Raw genomic sequence first — 18,893 nt, forward strand, 5'->3', positions numbered from 1 at the left:
TTTGTGAAACATATTTTTAATACGAGTTTTTCCAGAAAATTGTTTAGGAAAATGTTTTTAAAATTAGTGTAAAAAATATTAAATATTTATAATAGTAAAATATATAAATATTCAAATGCCTTATTTTAATTTAGTGAATGGATAACAGAATGCTGGAAAACTCGATGATTGAACGTAAAGATATCCGAAACATAGTAAATGGTGGGATAATGTTGCCATCCTTTTTCTTCCTTGAGGTATTTTTCAAGATGATGCCATTCAGCAGGTCATGCTTGGATTGAATGCATTTCTTGTGAGGATACCTATATTTGAATCGTTAATTGTAAAATTGAATTGTCATTTAGCAGATATTTGCAAAAATTGACGTATATTAAAACAAAATTAAATCAAACACATTATTAATAAGTTATATATATATATATATATATATATATATATATATATAACTTTACATTTAATTAAATTATTATATTTGTAATTTTATGGTAAAAGAAAATTTTTAAATTAAATTTATTGTTAAATGTACGTAATTAAAACACGGATAATAACTAACAATATTATATCTTATTAATAAAATACGTATTTATATTATATTACATTTTTTTAAATCTGTTCTTAATTGATTGTAACATTACTGATAAATATTTATAAATACTTTATAACAATTAACGATTCATTTATAAAAAAAAAATATATATATATATATATATATATATATATATATATATATATATATATACATTCGGTCGATCGACTGCTCTCTATTTTTTCGTATAGATACTAATGTTTATTTATAATATATTTTTGTTTTCGATTATTGTATAAATAGCGATATATTGGAGGAGTTAGGCCTATTGAATGAATGAAAATCATAATATTTCACAATTCTAATTAACCTATTATGTTTAATGAAAATGATAATTATAATAATATGTATTTACTAATTTTATTATTTTTGTATAAAAATGATGAGTTTAATTCATTTAATGCGTCCTAATGTATTCAGAATTGCTTTTCTAATTATCATTCAAATTTTAATGAAAGCAAAATAAGTAATTTTTTTATTTGCCAGTTACCATCGATACTTACATTGAACATATTTTTCATACAATTACAAAATAAACGAGTTTATATTTCATATTAACTTTCTAGAATTTCAATCATATTGCCGTTTATCAAAATTCAATATAAAGACTATTAATTTAAACAAAAATGTGAAATAAACAAAATGTGTCTATTCCAAGGTATCAAGAAGACATGCATTCAATCGACACATAAATAAGCTTGAAAATTATTTCACTTCAATCTCAATAGTTTATATTCGCAATATCACATACATGATTAAAATAGGAAGGCTTGTAAGTGCTTAATCATGGAGATACTTGTATCGATGTCAGGCTCTTTTTTTTTTATTTTAACAGGACAGTACAGGGATGCACTATCTGGTTAATCTATTGTTTTTTTTTTTGTTTTTTTTTTTCAAGGTTAGAAATTTTTTATAATTATTTAAGACTTATTAAAAATTTATATAATTTCAATTTCATATAAATTTTCTTTTCATTTTCGTTACTTATTTATTATTATTATTATTATTATTATTATTATTATTATTATTATTATTAATATATGTATTGCCAGAAAGTGCAAATTTTTAATAAAATTTTGCGTTACATAAAGAACGTACAAAAGTTGATAAGTTATTGATTAAGAATAGTATAGTTTACTTAAAAATATTTATCTTGCACATTAACTAACTTATTTCTAACAATATTTTATATATATATATATATATATACATGTATCTGTTTTTAATTATTTTTAAATATCAATTAACGTTTTCATATAAACGAGTCTTCTTAATTAATAACTTGTCAGCTTTCGATAAGATTAATTAGAATGTTCCGGTTATATATCTTTGTAAAATATACATGTAATTGTCAAAATCAGCTATTCAAACCTTTTATATATATCATCTGATAAACTAATTTTTCTGTTTACTTTGGCAATCATGAAGAAACCGTTTATTTTGCGAATGTTTATTAGAAACAAAATAATATTAGCTTCCAACTGTAGATGTCGATCATAAGTCAATAATTTTTTTTTCTCGATTATCATGAAATACGTATAAATTAAATCAGTTAAATCCAAACAATGTGGATTTCAAAACATTTTTTTGTTTCGTTGTTTTATATGAAGCTACCACCTTGTTACCTTCGTACACAGTAACGTTGTGTTTGGCACTAAATTTTAGTACACTCCAAGATGTTGGAATTTTGAAGAATAATTAAATAGAATGTTTCTTTATTTATGTGGCATGATGCAATCCAGGAAATGTGAACTAATTGATACAGATTCTGCGAAGAAAATCTAACTCCGAATAAATGAATTTGTTCAAATCACTTTTAACAAATAAGATAAGTAGATTCGAACATACAAACGCAATATCTAATGCGTGTAGGGTCATCGAAGTATCGGTAAAGGTTAGTGATAATTATCGATTTTATATGATGGCAAGCGCGTGCATGAAATTATCATTTGGAAATTCTTACGTTGGATTTTAATCATCTATTCCTCACAAGATTCATAATTTTTAATGAGTGAGAGAAATGTTTAGATATATCGTTGATTTAATTTGTACATAAAATATCGTATGAGGATTCGCTCTTCTCGATTTCATTCCATCGACACTCAATTCTCTGCACTTGTAATGTATCTACACTCCATTCAATAAGACATTTTAATTTCCTTTTGGAATAGGGATATATATTCTAATTTAATTGTGACATTAGCATATTGAGAATTCATATAGCGATAGTATCTAAAACTCTAGTAACAATAATCTAAAAAATCGCACTTTAAAATTACTTTAGAAAATCTTTAAGATCAGACGACATTAATGGTAGATTAAAGAATTGAGATAATTGAAATAGTCCATATAATATTTTTCATCTGAATAGTGAATAATCCATTGTAAAATAAAAACATTTGATATTTAATACTACATCATCCCCTTATGCTTGTTATAACTTTGATAATATGAATGTAAACTGCATGTGGAGCATACAAAATTAACTTATCTTGCAATGGCCTCTATAATTATTAAAGAAATAATTCATCATATATGCGTATATAAATTATGTATCGGCAATAATAAGAAATTAGACGCGATAGAGTGTAAAATTCGTGATATTTTATATGAGTATTCGTGATTTCATTTGTGACGTGGTAGTAATTATTAGTTACACAGATGATACACGGAAGATACACAGTTTCACACCCCGCGTTGATTATTATAATTACTGAATTGTATTTTTCGCGCTGAGCTAGAATCGATAATTGCATCTCATTAATATATCTCTTAATATATCGAATATCGCAATCATGTTGTTCTTTTCCATGAGTTATACCGCGACTATGACGTAAGGCAGGTGAAGATGATTAGGAAGCTGACAGGTTAATATTAATAAAATACTCTGAATTGCCTTGTTTCGATTTATCTTGAACGTACGTCTCTAAAAAGTTTGGTATAAAAAAAAATCTCGTGAAGAATAATTACCATAAACAATTGCAATAATCATTACTCTAAAAATGTAATTGAAATTCCTTTCTCTGTAAATAATATAGAATCGTAATTCAATATGTCACTTGTTTCGTTTCAAATTTCATTAGTAGCAAAATTTTTAATTTTGTGCTACGATCAAAGTTTGCTGCATACAAAATCTTACAAAGATTTTTTCTTTCGGCTACTTTACCCTGATTTCAATACTGGAGTAAACTCTTATTGCAACGTCATAATCGTTTCGAGATTCTAGACCGTACAGAGTATTATAAAACACTTATCTCAATCGTATTAAAAGTAAACTCTCTATTTTAACTCGTAAGAGCCAGTGTGAGAGGATATTCATAAAATGTTATGTTATATAACGTAAAATTATGTTGGTGTTTATCATTGATTGACATTCATCACAAAGTATTAGAATGATCCCATTTAACGTGGGATATATTATGGCAGTTGGTCTTCATTTCGCCATCTCTGTTCTTCATTTACTTTTTTAACAATATCCATCATCTATATCTCTAGTTTGGTATTCTTAGTATGGAAAATGGTACAAATTGCATCTCTTCGCGAGTGCATGCATGGCGGTATGTTACATCGCACAGCAACCGAAGGCTCGAGTGCTCAACACTCCGATAAATAATTAATAATGGTAAATAACAAATTTATTAGTTACTGAATTTGATAGCCGTCTTCGAAGCAGTGGAACTGTAAAAAGCACATACGCATTAAATTCTTATTGTTACTTGCAACCACCGTGGTGTTTCAGGCGAAGGGTAGGTTGCTTATTCCGTTTGAGCACCTTCTTCGTCCATTATATATTTATATATATATATATATATATATATTTTTTTTTTTTTTTTTTTTTTTTTTTTTTTATGTATATTGTTGATTAGTGTTATCGTCTATTGCGTAATATACAGATTTCACAATTCAACTCGTAATTCACTTCCGGACAGACTTTACTCCGAAAAGCTACGTCGGCAGACATTTACCAATCAATTATTAAAAATCTTCCAAAGTCTAATTAGCCGAATCAATGTAAAATTTCTCCAATAATACTAATTTAAAAAAATGTACTTCCATTTCAAATTCCTATAGAAACTATTTTTATTATAAGTTATATATATATATATATATATATATATATATATATATATTATAACTTTTCGGATAATTCTAACTAAATGTTCATGCTATGCTAATCTAGTTTGTATTTCAACCTTGTTAAAACGCACAGAGTATCAGTTGGGATGTGGAATAATTCTTTAATTCTCGCCTAATATTGAAATTTACTTTATTAAATAATTCCAAAACAATTTCTAAATAATCTTCGTGATGGTGGTTATTTATTGTTGAATATTCTACTATTATACCTAAAACTAGCATCTATGGGAAGTGGCGATAAAAATAAAGTGGCGTATAAAAATAATAAATACTATTTTTAGTTACGTTAGAATTTAGCCGCTGTGCAAGTGTTTAGGTAATTCCTTTAATGCTGGTTATCGTGGGCGAGGGCGTGATAAAGGCAATCGTTAGCGCAATGTCAAAAGGATAACGGGAGAAAAGTTGAGAACACGAAGAGCCTCTTTGCCGAATGTCGTCGAATCGATTCATCGTTTGGGATGGCAGTCATTTCATTATGAAAAAAAAAAAAAAAAAAAATACTCATTGTACTAATTTTTCTGACAGTTTACCGATAGACATCGATGTCAAGTGCTTCTAACTATATAACATTCGATTTCAATGTCTTGCGGTTTACAGCTTGAAGACTTTGGCTCCCTACCAAGGTATACCCTTATAGATTTTTAATAGTCTATTAAACTATTATTAAAATTAGTATTAAAAAATCCATTAAATGAATATTTTGATAGGGAGCCAAAACTTGCAAGCTGCAAGCGCTAAAGGTTGAAATCAAACGTGACATAGATAGAAGCACTTGACATCGATGTCTGCCGGTGAACTGTCAGCATAATTGGCACGATGAACATCCTTCTTATAATTGATAACTGTCATCGATGGCCATCTTTTCATATTCGGATCCAACGCTTAATCCCCAACGATATATTGAGAATTGATTTTTTTTTTTTTTTTTTTTCTTATCTTCCATCCCTTTGACATTGCGCTCACATTAGCCATTTTAATGATCTCGGTCACGACAACTACAACTAGCATTAAAGCATTAACTACTTTGATACAGAAAAATTTCAATTCTAGCTTAACTAAAAATCTACGCAGTCTAAAATGTCGTATTGATAACTTCCTGCTAAGGCATAATCGCGCCAAGTTAGTTTGTCCATCAAATTGAAGCAATTCAGGGAAAAGTCGTTTTTTTCTTATCGCTGACAATCGCCATATGATATTGAAAACAAGCCACTTACTTACTTACTTTTTCTTTTTAACAATTTGAGATTATCACGAGTGTTGTCGAGTATTTGAAATTGAATTATTTCGCAACGGCCTCTAATTACGAATAGTAGAATAAGTTTTCATCGCATGCCTCTTCTAAGTACGAATAAATTCGTATTTCCGTTAAAAACCGGGACTCTTTCACTGAGTAAAATCTATCTGATATTTGATAGGCTTTTGCTCGTTTCTTCATAAAGAATTTGAAAATTTTTTCAAAACGTTAATCAATGTGTAGAGCTTAAGTTATCATGCAACGATCTTCTTAAAGAACAACAACAACAACAAACTCGCCATTTGTCACAAGCTATACGGTAACAATAGATATTTTCTCTATAGCAATGGAGATAAGGATTGTGAATATTTGGAATGAATATAAAATTATTGAATGTTACGTAAATACATTAGCGTCTAATGCGAGATCAAACTATTAGGGTGATTGATATCGAAATGTGATAGTATTTAGCTTTGAAATTTTAATGTATCATATTGACCGATAAGTGTTACTTTCTAATGTAAATGACAGGACGTGTGTCATCGTGTCTGAATATTTTGAGAGAAAAAAAATTGTATAAAGACAAAAAATAAGACTGTAAATTTTTTCTCAATTATACAGTGAATTTCCAGAATGTATTATTGGAAGCGAATGTGTGATTAGTTAAAACGGCGTCAAAAGACATATCATGTATCTTTTTTCTTTTCTTTTGTTTTTTTTTTGTTTTTTTTTTGTTTTTTTTTTTTGGTTTTATCTCATTTCTCCAAGATGAACGGTTATTTTCTTTAAGTCAAAAGGAAAATGAAAATAATGTATTGCCAATGTAACGAAAAATTAATGTACCTCTTTTCTTTGAATAATTCTTCTGATATGAATTTTAGTATTATCCGTTACTCATTTTGTTACATACATTACGATAATGTAAGAAAATTTAATAACACATTTATTATCCATAACAAGTCTCACTTCGCTAGTCATACGACATTTGTTCGATTATAAACTTTCGTAGGCGACTTCTTATTGATAATAATGTGAAGCTGTTCTTATATTTATTTTGTACTTGCGTCACTTAAGTAAAATAGCAATATTTAGAAAATAATCTAAATAAATAGTAGCAGTTTTAAGAATACAGGATTATAACCGACTATTGGTAAAAATGAAATTCCAAAGCGCGAAAGAACCAGTGAAACATTTTTCTTTAAAAAATTCATCAATGTTGTTCAACTAATGTGGTTCATAATTATGCAATTCCTATCGTGCCTACTTTTATTATGAATGATCATCGGGCATAAATGATTAGTGGCTCGTCAAGTTGTTGCAATGTCAACAATAAAAAAAAAAAAAAATTGATCTGTTTAAAAATCTGTTTTGTTGTTTGTTACTAAGATCAATTATCTGTTAATATTTTTTTAAATAAAATTATGCTGTTTATGATTTTTCTAGCAAATTTTAATTAGACGATTAAGTTTCATCGTATAATTATTTGGAAAATTTTTTCGAAAATTTTAATACATATTTGTATTATAAAAATCCATTATTAAATCTAGAATATACCGATAATATAATATTAATTGTATAAGAATTTATTTATTAAACTCTATGCATATGTTTTTATTTTTAATGTTGTAATATACATGTTGTAATATCATATTAATCTTTTAATTACAATTAATTTATTTACGAAAATAGTTTAGATAATTTTATAATATTAATTTCATTTTAAATAAACTTGATATATATATATATATATATATATATATATATATATATATATATATATATATATATGTGTGTGTGTGTGTGTGTGTGTGTGTGTGTGTTTGTGTATTAAAATGAAAAATCATAAATAGATAAAGGTAATCACAAAATATAAAAGTCTTGGTATTTAAACGCATTGACATTTTTTGACAGATCAAGAAAAAAAAAATTTCTGACACTGATTAACTATATACCCTGTAAATGTCGATTCTGTAAATATATTATGCGAGACAAATGCGTTTAATTAATTTTTGCAAATTGTCGATTTGAGGTTAGCGAATGAGCGACTTAGAAAATCGTATAAACAACTTCAAACGTCAAGTAGCAATTTATCAAGTATTAGTACTAAATCTCGATTAAGGCTGAGAGATAATGTATGGTTGAATCCAAATATTTTTTACAATCAGCTAATCATATATTTAATTACTTTTTAATTGCTCTTCTATTTTAATGTTAAATTTTATACACTTGCGTCATGCGAAAGTGAAAATTAATTGTCAGTGCCTGGTTCTTAAAAATGTAATTATATATATAATAAAAGAAACATTAATTGTTATTTAGTCAATGTTTGAATTTATGTTTTATTTTTAAAACAAAATTCAATTCATTTATTAATGAAAAACACTGTATATTAAAGATTTTTAAAACAGTCTAATGCAAATAAGAAAGTAAATAAATAACATAAACTAATAAATAAAGGCAATAATATTTCAAAGCAAAGAAATTATTAATCTCTTTAATGTTAATTATAAAGTTGAAATATCTATATATATAGAGAGTAAATTATAATTTTTTAGAGGATCAGTCATTAAATATAAATCTAATTAGTTTCAATACAGACTATCGATCAATTTATAAAATTCATCTCATAAATTCTTTAGTGTATAGAATAAATATATTTTTGAGCTGATTGTATATAATATTTTTGATCGATCAACGAAACAATTCTTCCACTATAGTATTCCTTAAGAAAAGAAAAAAACAATATTGAGAAAATTAAAAAAAAAAAAAAGATGAAGAAACAATGCGAAAGAGCTCAAATTTATAGATGTGCATAGTAAAATATTACCAGTGAGAAATCGCTTGTTGATAAAGAGTCGTACTGGTAATGATTCCTTATCTCATCAAATTTAGTGCAATGAACATTTGAATACGACTTTCATTTTTATAATGAAACAGTATTGAAGCATCATTTTTCAATATAGTTTTCTGAGTACCATGAATATTTGAAAATTTATGCTTCAAAAATAGTTGGTTGGATAAGGATGAAAATGTGTACTATACCGAACGTTAGTTCATTATTCTCTTTGAAAAAATTAGTTTTAATAAAGAACAAAATGAAAAAGAAAAACTAATCGACTGTTTAGTTTTTTATCCAGAGATTAGCCGACAAAATAAAAACTGGCAACTAAATTAAATAAAGTTGAGAATGTATATTAGGACGATTAAAAATTGTTATTAATATCAGTTAATGGTTAATCGTTTAATATAAATGCATAATGTAAACAAAGATTAAATATTTATTCATAACATATTCTAATTTTAGTAATATATTTAACTGTTGGGAATGTGAGGGAATAAGAAGGTTGATAAATAAAAAATTGCGAATTGTAATTAAAAATACTGTAAGTGAAAGTAATTAAAAGTACTAGAATTACTTTGATCAAGGACTGATGTGGTAAAAAGGTATTATTGTGAGTAAATATAATCAGACATAATCTCTATTTTGTAATTTTATTATATTTAGTACCCTTTATTAAAGTTCAGAATAATCGAATAGAGCATACATAGTTATATTTCTAATCACAGTACGTTTTTTTTATCTGGTATATAGTTTTTTTTTTTTTTTTTTTTTTTTTTTTTTTTTATATTTAAAGCGTTATGTAATATTTGTATTTATTAATTTTACTGTAATTTGACTTTTAATAAATTGTTAATAACAATAGCTGGTATTAAAGAGAACTATAAATTCATAATACATATTCAATGAAAATTATAAATAAATAAAAAAAAAAATAATTACTTAGAATTTATGAAAAAATAAAAACTGACAAGTGTGTAATAGTAAAAAAAGGAACATTTACTTTTAATGTTTCAATAGCATAGCGATACAATTTGTTACAAGATTTATTAATTAATTTATTGTGATATTTTTGAAAAATGGTTTAAAATTTTATTTTTTAACAAAAGTTATTAAAAATAGTTACAATATATATAGAACATTTCTACAATTTCAGGAAACAAATGAGTTTACAATAATTAGGAAAATCATTGTATGAAATATAATTAATTATAACTGAATAATTCTATAGATATTTGAATAACATGAACAGTAATTATATTATTCTTTATTAACATTTTATCTCAGTATGTTTTTTCATATTGCTTATTCACAATTATAATTATTTTAATTATTGAACTGTTTTTATTAAACAATAAAAATAAATGATGTATTGTTAATATGAAATATATGCCATTTATTCAAAGTAATTGATCGTCTGGCTTTTGGCATTATATTCATTTTTATTTAAATTATACTTATCATTTGTTTTTAAAGTTGACAGAGTTATTTTTATTTGTTAAAATTATAATACGAGAACAAAACTACTGTACTTTGACATACTGTCTATTATTGAGAAATAGTTTTTACATTAATATTTAATATTTGGTAAATTGTGTAAATTCAATAATTATTCATCTAAATTGTAATATAATATTTATACCATATTATAATATATTTAAATATTTAATGTATATAGAAACAAGATGTATGAATAAAAAATTTAAAATCTTAACAAAATATATGTGCATTTAATTAATATTCTAATTAATATTCTACTTCTAATTAGATTAGTAAAATTTCAATATATTAAAAAGGTATTATTAATAAATATAATGAAATAATCAAGACAATATCATTTTATTATCTTAAAATAATTTTAGTTATATTTCTAATAAGTTGGCATTTTTTCTTATGTTTTTCTTTTAATATTCATATTTATTAATTCTTCTTTAGCTTAAAAACTCTTGAACATATTTCCAAATAAAACATTTCATGAAATCTATATTAACCTGCGCTTAATACTAATGATGTTGCTGGTAATAAAATCTTATGATTGAAGTAGAACAGTAAACAAAAAAGAGACACAAGAAATATATCTGTCAAATATTAAGGAATCATGATTGCATGATGAAAACTCAAGTATGACAACTTCACAATATAACCTCATTCATTTCTAATAATTATCAAAATTTGACACAAAGAAAAACTTTATTCGAAACCTCTATTGTCTAAATAGCATTTGAAAATGAAAATTTTTAGAAGTATATACTAGTTAGGACGAATCGATTGAATAAATTTATTAAATTTAATTGAATTTGTAATTGTTTTAATGAAATTTCTCTCGACACAATAATTTTACTTAAAACAAAATTGGTTTATTTCAATTTTTACAATATAATATAGCACGATGCTTAAGCCAAATTTTTGTACTAATTGTGTAAAATCATAAAATTTCATAATTTCTAATGAAAATATATAGTCTACTCTTTTTTTTAGACACGTAACAACAATGTTTTTTATTAAAAATTGCAGTATTTCATTCCTTAGATAATATAATAATATAATAAAAAAAAAAAAAAAATTACAAAAATGGTATAGTATTTATAATAATTATTTATATCTTTAATTAATAAATTGATTTCAATTACTTTCATTTCTATTATACAAATTGTTATAAAATATTTATTTTATTCTTATTATGTTATTATATTAGAGCATCAATAATATTTCATTATAAATGTAATGATAAAGATAATCAAGATATTTTATTACAAATATAAGGATAATAATAATCAAGTTATAACTTTTATGTAAAGGATACTTATAAAGTGTCTTTCCCATTTTTCAACCATATACAGTTCCGTTACTAATGTATATCTGAAATACCAATATTGTAGAAAAGAGAGAACTTTTTCTAATAACTTCATTGTAACTATATATAAAATTTATAAGTCTAAAAAATTTAATTTAATATATACAGTGACTCATCATAAGTAATCATAACAAATTATTACCACATTTATTATATACATATGAATATATCTATATGAATTATAAGTGTTCTTTTAGTCAATATTTAATAATTATTGCTCGTTGTATTTCAAATAAGCTATTTTTTTCATACAATTTATTAATATCTATTAATAACTACAATTAAATGTTAATTATATAAATAATCAATTAAAATCAAAGGTATTAAAAATATGACGGCCATAAATTTTTTTTTTTTTTTTTTTTTTTTTTAAAAAAAAATTTTTAAAAACAAATTTTTCAACAGTTTATTTCTAATTGCTCCATTGAATGCATTTAAAAATTTTAATTGCTTTTATCGTAATCATCGAAAAAAAATTATTTAATTAATCAATAAATACTCCGTGTTAATATAAGTATAATTTTTTAATAAAGTTTTTAAATAAATAAATTTATCTTGTGGAGTTTCATTGTAAATACTTGTATTATTATTCAAATTACTAATTATTATAAAATAAAGAAAATAATTTTATATTTATTTTTTGTTTATAATCACCATGCTGGAGCTGGAATACAACGGTAAATACCGCGATATTTAAAAGTTATTAATGCAATGATTTTAAAAATTTGAAGCAATTGTATTACATGAATAATAAATAATACAAGCAATATATAAACATTAATTTAATAATATATATATATATATATATAATATATATATATATATATAACTAATATATATATATATATATATATATATACAAACATAATATTTTTTTTTACGAATGTTGGTTTTATAGATGTTTTTAACTTTTGATTTCGGATATATCTTAATTATTTCATAGAAAAAAAAATTGAGCAAAAATTGAATTATAGGAATTTAATATAACGTTTTGTTAGTAGAAAATTTTAATTTACTTTAATTCTTAACCCTAAATCTTGTACTTTTTAGGCTACTAATTGAATGATTGATTAAATCATCTTTAAAATATTATTGAAAACATTACTAATCATTTTAAAAGTTTGTTTATGATAGTCGTCTAATAAGAAAGTGATTTAAACTAAATAGAAGTCGTTGAGAGCGGACGAAAGGGATTGAAGTACCGTCATACAACGTCGTCAACATATTCTTTTACCTTCCTCTACGTATATAAATATAATATATTAAAATACGATATAATAATCACTAATTTCATATATCTACTGCTATTATGAATCATGTAATTATCACGACTTTTAACTTTATTATCATAATTTAACATTAACTTTCATTAATCATATTAATTATAATGATCTAAAAGTATGGTCTAATTACTCATTTAAAAGCACTTTTTCTGTTAAAAATTTAAACAATTTGTGATAGTTTTATTGTTTAAAATATAATTTAAAAATATATATTTCTTTTACGTTAGATATGTAAGAGTAATATTAATAAAAGATAATAAGCATTTTTCATTTTAATGTGAATTTCTTTAGAATTTTATTTCTCTGGTGAAGATGAATAGACATGTTAAAACAGCTCATCATTAAGATTTAGAATTGAAATATTCATGCGATGAAAGTATGTGAAAACGGTACCACATAATGGAAATTACTTTAAAAAATGCATAAAAATAATGAATTGTAATAGAATTCTGTCAAAGAGATATTGTAATATACATTGTTATATAAATAATATTTTAGCGGATTTGATTGATTAAGTATTATTTATTATTTAATTGAAAATTTACTTTTTCCTTCATTATTTATTGTAAAATTTAAAAAATATTTATCGAAACAGTAAATTAAAATATTATATAATTTTAAAAAGAATCTCTTACATAAAAGAAATAAATAAAAATTAAAAAAAAAATTTTAATTTTTATTGACTATAATAATAAATAAATATTATTTATTTGTTTTAAAAATCATATCAACATAAGTGATATAAAAAATTTATAAGAATAAAACTATACTTGTCAGAAAAATTTTTTTTTTTCTATTTTCTTTATAAAATTAAAAGGATCAACGTAGACATTCTTTATTCTGCATTTTCTTCCAATATTATTATGGTCTTTCAAGTTTTTCTGCGATTGATCCATGAGGCGTTCATATTCTATATCATCTATAAATTTTACATATATTTAACGACTAAAATTAATTTACTAGATAATTCAATATTAAATCATAATTATTTTTATAATAAATAATAATTTACCATGTGTGAAATCAGTTTGATAAACGCTTTTTAATTTACTGCTATTCTCTTGTCCTTCATTTTTTATATTTTCATTATTTATTAGGAATTTTTTTCTACTCATTAAAATGTCATTCTTTTTTTTATCTATTTCAACACTACGTGCAAAACATAATACAGTTACATTCTATGTATAATGTAAATAAAACACAATTTTGTTTAATTTATCTCAATATAAAAGAAATATAGGTTTGCCACGAAAAATAATATTTTAACAATAGAATAATTCTTCAAAAATGTGCTTAATTTAATTTCAATATACATGAAATATACATTTCTTTTATGCATTTTGATAAAACTAGAATTATTTATTTTTCATAATTTAAATAAGACTAATTAATACGAAACATTAAGTTATAAGGATTAATTAATTGTAAATGAAAAACATATTTCATTTGAAGACGAATTTTATAATTTTATTTTTCTGGTGTTTGCTTTTTACTTTATTTTTACGTAAAATTTATTCTTCCTTTTTTATCTTCAAATTTCTATTTGCATATAACATAAATGAAAATAAATTATAAGTTATAGAGAATTTTATAATTTTAATTGGATCCGTAATAATATTACGCAGCAAACAATATCGCATTTATTATGAATAATAAAAAGTTGCGTTGGGTATTGGTGAATTAAATAAAATTAAATATTGATTATTTAATAAATAATATATAAATTATATATTGATTAAAGAATTTCATTAACAAAAAAGAATTTAATTTATCTTAATTTTAAGTAGCCGTTGTTTTACCACGATTGCAAAACAATTGTTTTATGTGAAAATAAAGTCATTGAGGATAGAAAGTAAGCCCTTTATTCTCGATGGCACATCCTGGACTGGGAGCAATAGAAATATTAATGCTTTCGTAACTTTTTCTAGTAACGAAGATCGGCTGTATTTCATGACGATACAGTTTTTCTAAATTATATATTAAATAATATCCACGACAAGAGTTTCTCTTTCATTATTTAGAATCATTGCAAAAAATATCTTCTAAACCTCCTAGCTCTAAACTACCTTACCACATTCCTCCTTTGTCGCTCATCACATACCAAAAGGGCTCACTGTTCAAGTACTTACTATTATTTATATTTTTGTTGTCCTATTTATTTTCGGCTCTCCACATACCCCCCCCCCGTTTCATTCTTTTGCTATGGTATTTGCTATTATATAAATATAAATGCGCTGCGTATAAATTACACGATTTATTATTATTTTTAAACAGTGATGATAACCTTATAGAAAATAAACATAACGTACCAAATTTTGTTGCTAGTGAAAAAACTATTAATTAATATTGATATTTTTTAATTTATCGAATTTTTTTACTCTCCATTTATCACAGTTTGCATTAATAATAATTTTCTCTATGTATGAGGTCATTTGTATTTTTCCTTAGCAAGAAAGATACCGTGTTTCTATTAAATATTCCATTGAGGTTCTGCATTCGTCATAGGATATTGTATCTTAGTGCATGTATATATATATATATATATATATATATATATATATATTTTTTTTTACAAAAATTTTTGTGTTTTGATATTATTTAGGTATTATAATAATATTATTTAAGTGTGATAGTTGACTTTTATTATATTCCTTATTAAATTCATAATATAAATTCATTCATTATAGCTTATTCATTAAATCCGATAAAAGGTAACATTTTATTTAATACATCAACAATATTAAATTAAACAAAATATAGTAATCAGTGTATAATGTATGAAACAAAATAAAAATTTGAATCTAATGATATATATTTGAAATAGATTTCATATTTAAGAATTTGATATATTTCATATTATATGATGAATAAGTTAATTTTTAGATATCCTTTCTAAAACGTGCATAAAATTATTTAAAATAATTTATAATTATACATGCAGTAATTTTAATGAAAACACAAATCACTTATATATAAATCATATTTTCAGATAATGAACTAAGCACCATTTTAAATATTGTGTCACTTTTAAAGATTTTTAAAATTCCCTTTTAAAATGAATCGAATTAAACACAGAATTAAAAAAAAAATTTTTTTATGAAAAAACACTTATTTATAGTAAAAAGGTCTAACCTGTTAAATAGTTGTTTATTTTCTTTATAACTTTCTTTTTCTGAAATGTCCGGAAACGAATTCGGTTTATAATAAATTAAAGGAATTCCCTTTCTTACAGGTGGCTTCTTTAATTTTTCAGATATTGAGATCAGTCGAGGCCAATTATAATGTTCATTTGATTCCATTATCATATGATAATTTGATTTTTTTTTTGGTTTTTTTGTTTTTTTTTTGTTTTTTTTTTTTTTTTTGTTTAAATTTTATCAATTTACATTTGTGAAATTTTCTGCAAAAATTATTTGATCTTAGACGTTTTTGCCACAAAACCCACAAATTCAAATGCATAAATTTAATAACATTTACAATTTGATTGCATAACTATTGATTGCAGTTGAGTAAATTCGACATAATATAAATGAAAAAATACTATTACGAACTATCTGTATATGCTATCAGCTCAATTTATTTCAATATTAATTTTTCTTCGCAACGTTTTAGAGAAAAAACGTACGTTCATGAAAATATTTATTTCTAAATATTTAACATCTTAAATTTTTAATCATTAGTTATCTTCGACGAAAGCTCTTTCAATTGTGATCGTTCGTAGTTTAATAACGCTTTTAAAAATTTAATAATCTTCAAAACTTTATAAATTTTAGTATATAACATACGTTATGTAATAATATTCATAAAACATATCCAAACTGATGAAAAATCTATTCTCTGCAATTACAATATAATAATATAATCGGCTTATTTATTACTATACAATATTTCTAATAAAGAATTTTAGACTATAAAATTATTAAGATAAGTATTATTAAATTTAACTTAAATAAAAATAACTCTTAAAAAATAATTGAAGCTATTATTAAATGAGAATTCTAGAGATATTGAAAGATAAATTTAAAAATATCTCTAAAATATATTGTCGACCATTCAAAATTTGAGCAAAATTTAATAAAGCATAATTTTAAATAATTATAAAGTAAATATTAATAAATATTATTTCGACTTTATTAATACATTAAATTAATACATTATACATAATTTGTGTGACATTATAGCTTATAGTATATAGTACAATATATACTTTTATTAATTCTTAATAGTCATGTATAAACATATTTCGAATTTTTATATTTAAAATGTTATTATCTTTTTAATTTTAACACTTACATTAATTTTTTACTTTACAATAATAATTTCTTTGATGTTTCTAAAAATTATAAGTAATAGACATGAATAGAATTTTGAATAATTTGTATATAACTGTTATTACATAAATAACATATTAGTAGTAAAGACATTTGTAATACGGTCACAATAATTTACATTTACTATATAGTTTTTTGACAATTAAAATCTGCTCATTCGAATTAATAATTTGTAGTTTACAGAATTGTTTACTCTTTACATACATGGAGCATTTCAAGTCATTGCGTATTCATTAAACGAATCATCCGACTCTGCAGAACAACGTCTTTTTGCGTGACATACTTGATCGAAATTTGTAAATTTCTTGAGAAAGAAGATTATCAAGTCATTAACAAAATGAATAAGGCATACAACAATTTTATATAAGATGTAATGACATATGGCGTTAAAGAATGCCAATGCCACACTTAATGCCACCGACTCGTTCGAAGTTAACATAATATTTCTAATTCAATTCTTTAATATTTTTAATCTTCAAAAATCAACTGTATTTGAATGATTTTGTACTGATACACTAATAATTTTGAAAGAAATTTGATTTTTGACATATCTGAAAATAATCGAAAATATATTCACAAACGCTAAATTTTCATTTCAATGACTTTTGAGCTCTGAAGCTAGTTGATGTAATTTTCTTTTTTTTTATTTACGTCAAAGAAAAATATAAATTTATTTTTCTCGTTTACTTACAAATCTGTCACAATTAGAGTCATAAAATTTATAAAAATTAATAAATTATATTTTTTATTGAATTGTAACGTAAATTTAAATATTTACATAAAATGTTATAACTTGTATTATAAATTTTATTTTAGAGAATTAATTATTTAAAGGAATTAATATAAAACGTAATTCAATCATTTATATTTAATTTTGTACTCATCTGTATGTATTTTTGCAAAATATAAGAAATAGTTCATTTGATGGCTAAATTTATTTATCGACTCTTATCATTAAAATACCTTATATATATATATATATATATATATATATATATATATATAGTAATGTAAGGTTATATTTTTTATTTGTGATACTTTTATTTACAGTTCATTAATTACCGTGTAAACAAAAATCTAAATTTAGTTTAAAATTTTTATAAAAAAAACAGTAATGAATACGAAAAAAAGTCGCTTCGTATACTTCAAATAACAGTTTTTTATTTTATTAATTATAAACTAATTATTCAATATCTTAAATACTCAAAGAATACACTTTTATTTTGTTTTTATAAAACTTGCAATATATTTATTGTTAATTATAAATACACAGAATTCTTATTTACAAGAATCATTAAAATTTGTAATATACTAGTATTTCAAATTGTTGCACATTATATAAGGAGCATTTGCTTGAAATGTAATAATTATCCTCTTTTGATTCAGTCGTTTTGAACTAATAGAATCATTAATATAATTGAAATCCCTTTGAAAAATTTATGTGGTAAAGTCGTGTTTAACGAATACACAGCCTTATAGAGGATTGCGAGGACATGGCTCAATCATGTAAGATAAATAGTTATTAAAAGAGAAAGAGACCGACATAAATAGATATATATATATATATATATATATATATATATATATATATATATATATATATATATAGAGAGAGAGAGAGAGAGAGAG

General features: G+C 23.2%; 1 protein-coding gene across 1 annotated transcript; it reads right to left on the reverse strand.

Annotated features, from left to right (window-relative positions):
* Window positions 1-10,673: 10,673 nt before the first annotated feature.
* LOC105366324 (serine palmitoyltransferase small subunit A-A) lies at window positions 10,674-11,770 on the reverse strand. Its single transcript, XM_011504730.1, has 2 exons — window positions 11,600-11,770; window positions 10,674-10,874 (listed from the first exon to the last, which is right to left on the reverse strand). Exons 1-2 carry the CDS (start codon window positions 11,703-11,705, stop codon window positions 10,783-10,785), a joined length of 198 nt encoding a protein of 65 aa, XP_011503032.1. The 5' UTR covers window positions 11,706-11,770; the 3' UTR covers window positions 10,674-10,782.
* Window positions 11,771-18,893: the final 7,123 nt, after the last annotated feature.

The sequence above is a fragment of the Ceratosolen solmsi genome, unplaced genomic scaffold, assembly GCF_000503995.2.
Source record: "Ceratosolen solmsi marchali unplaced genomic scaffold, CerSol_1.0 scaffold70, whole genome shotgun sequence".
In the NCBI taxonomy this organism is placed as follows: Eukaryota; Metazoa; Arthropoda; class Insecta; order Hymenoptera; family Agaonidae; genus Ceratosolen; species Ceratosolen solmsi.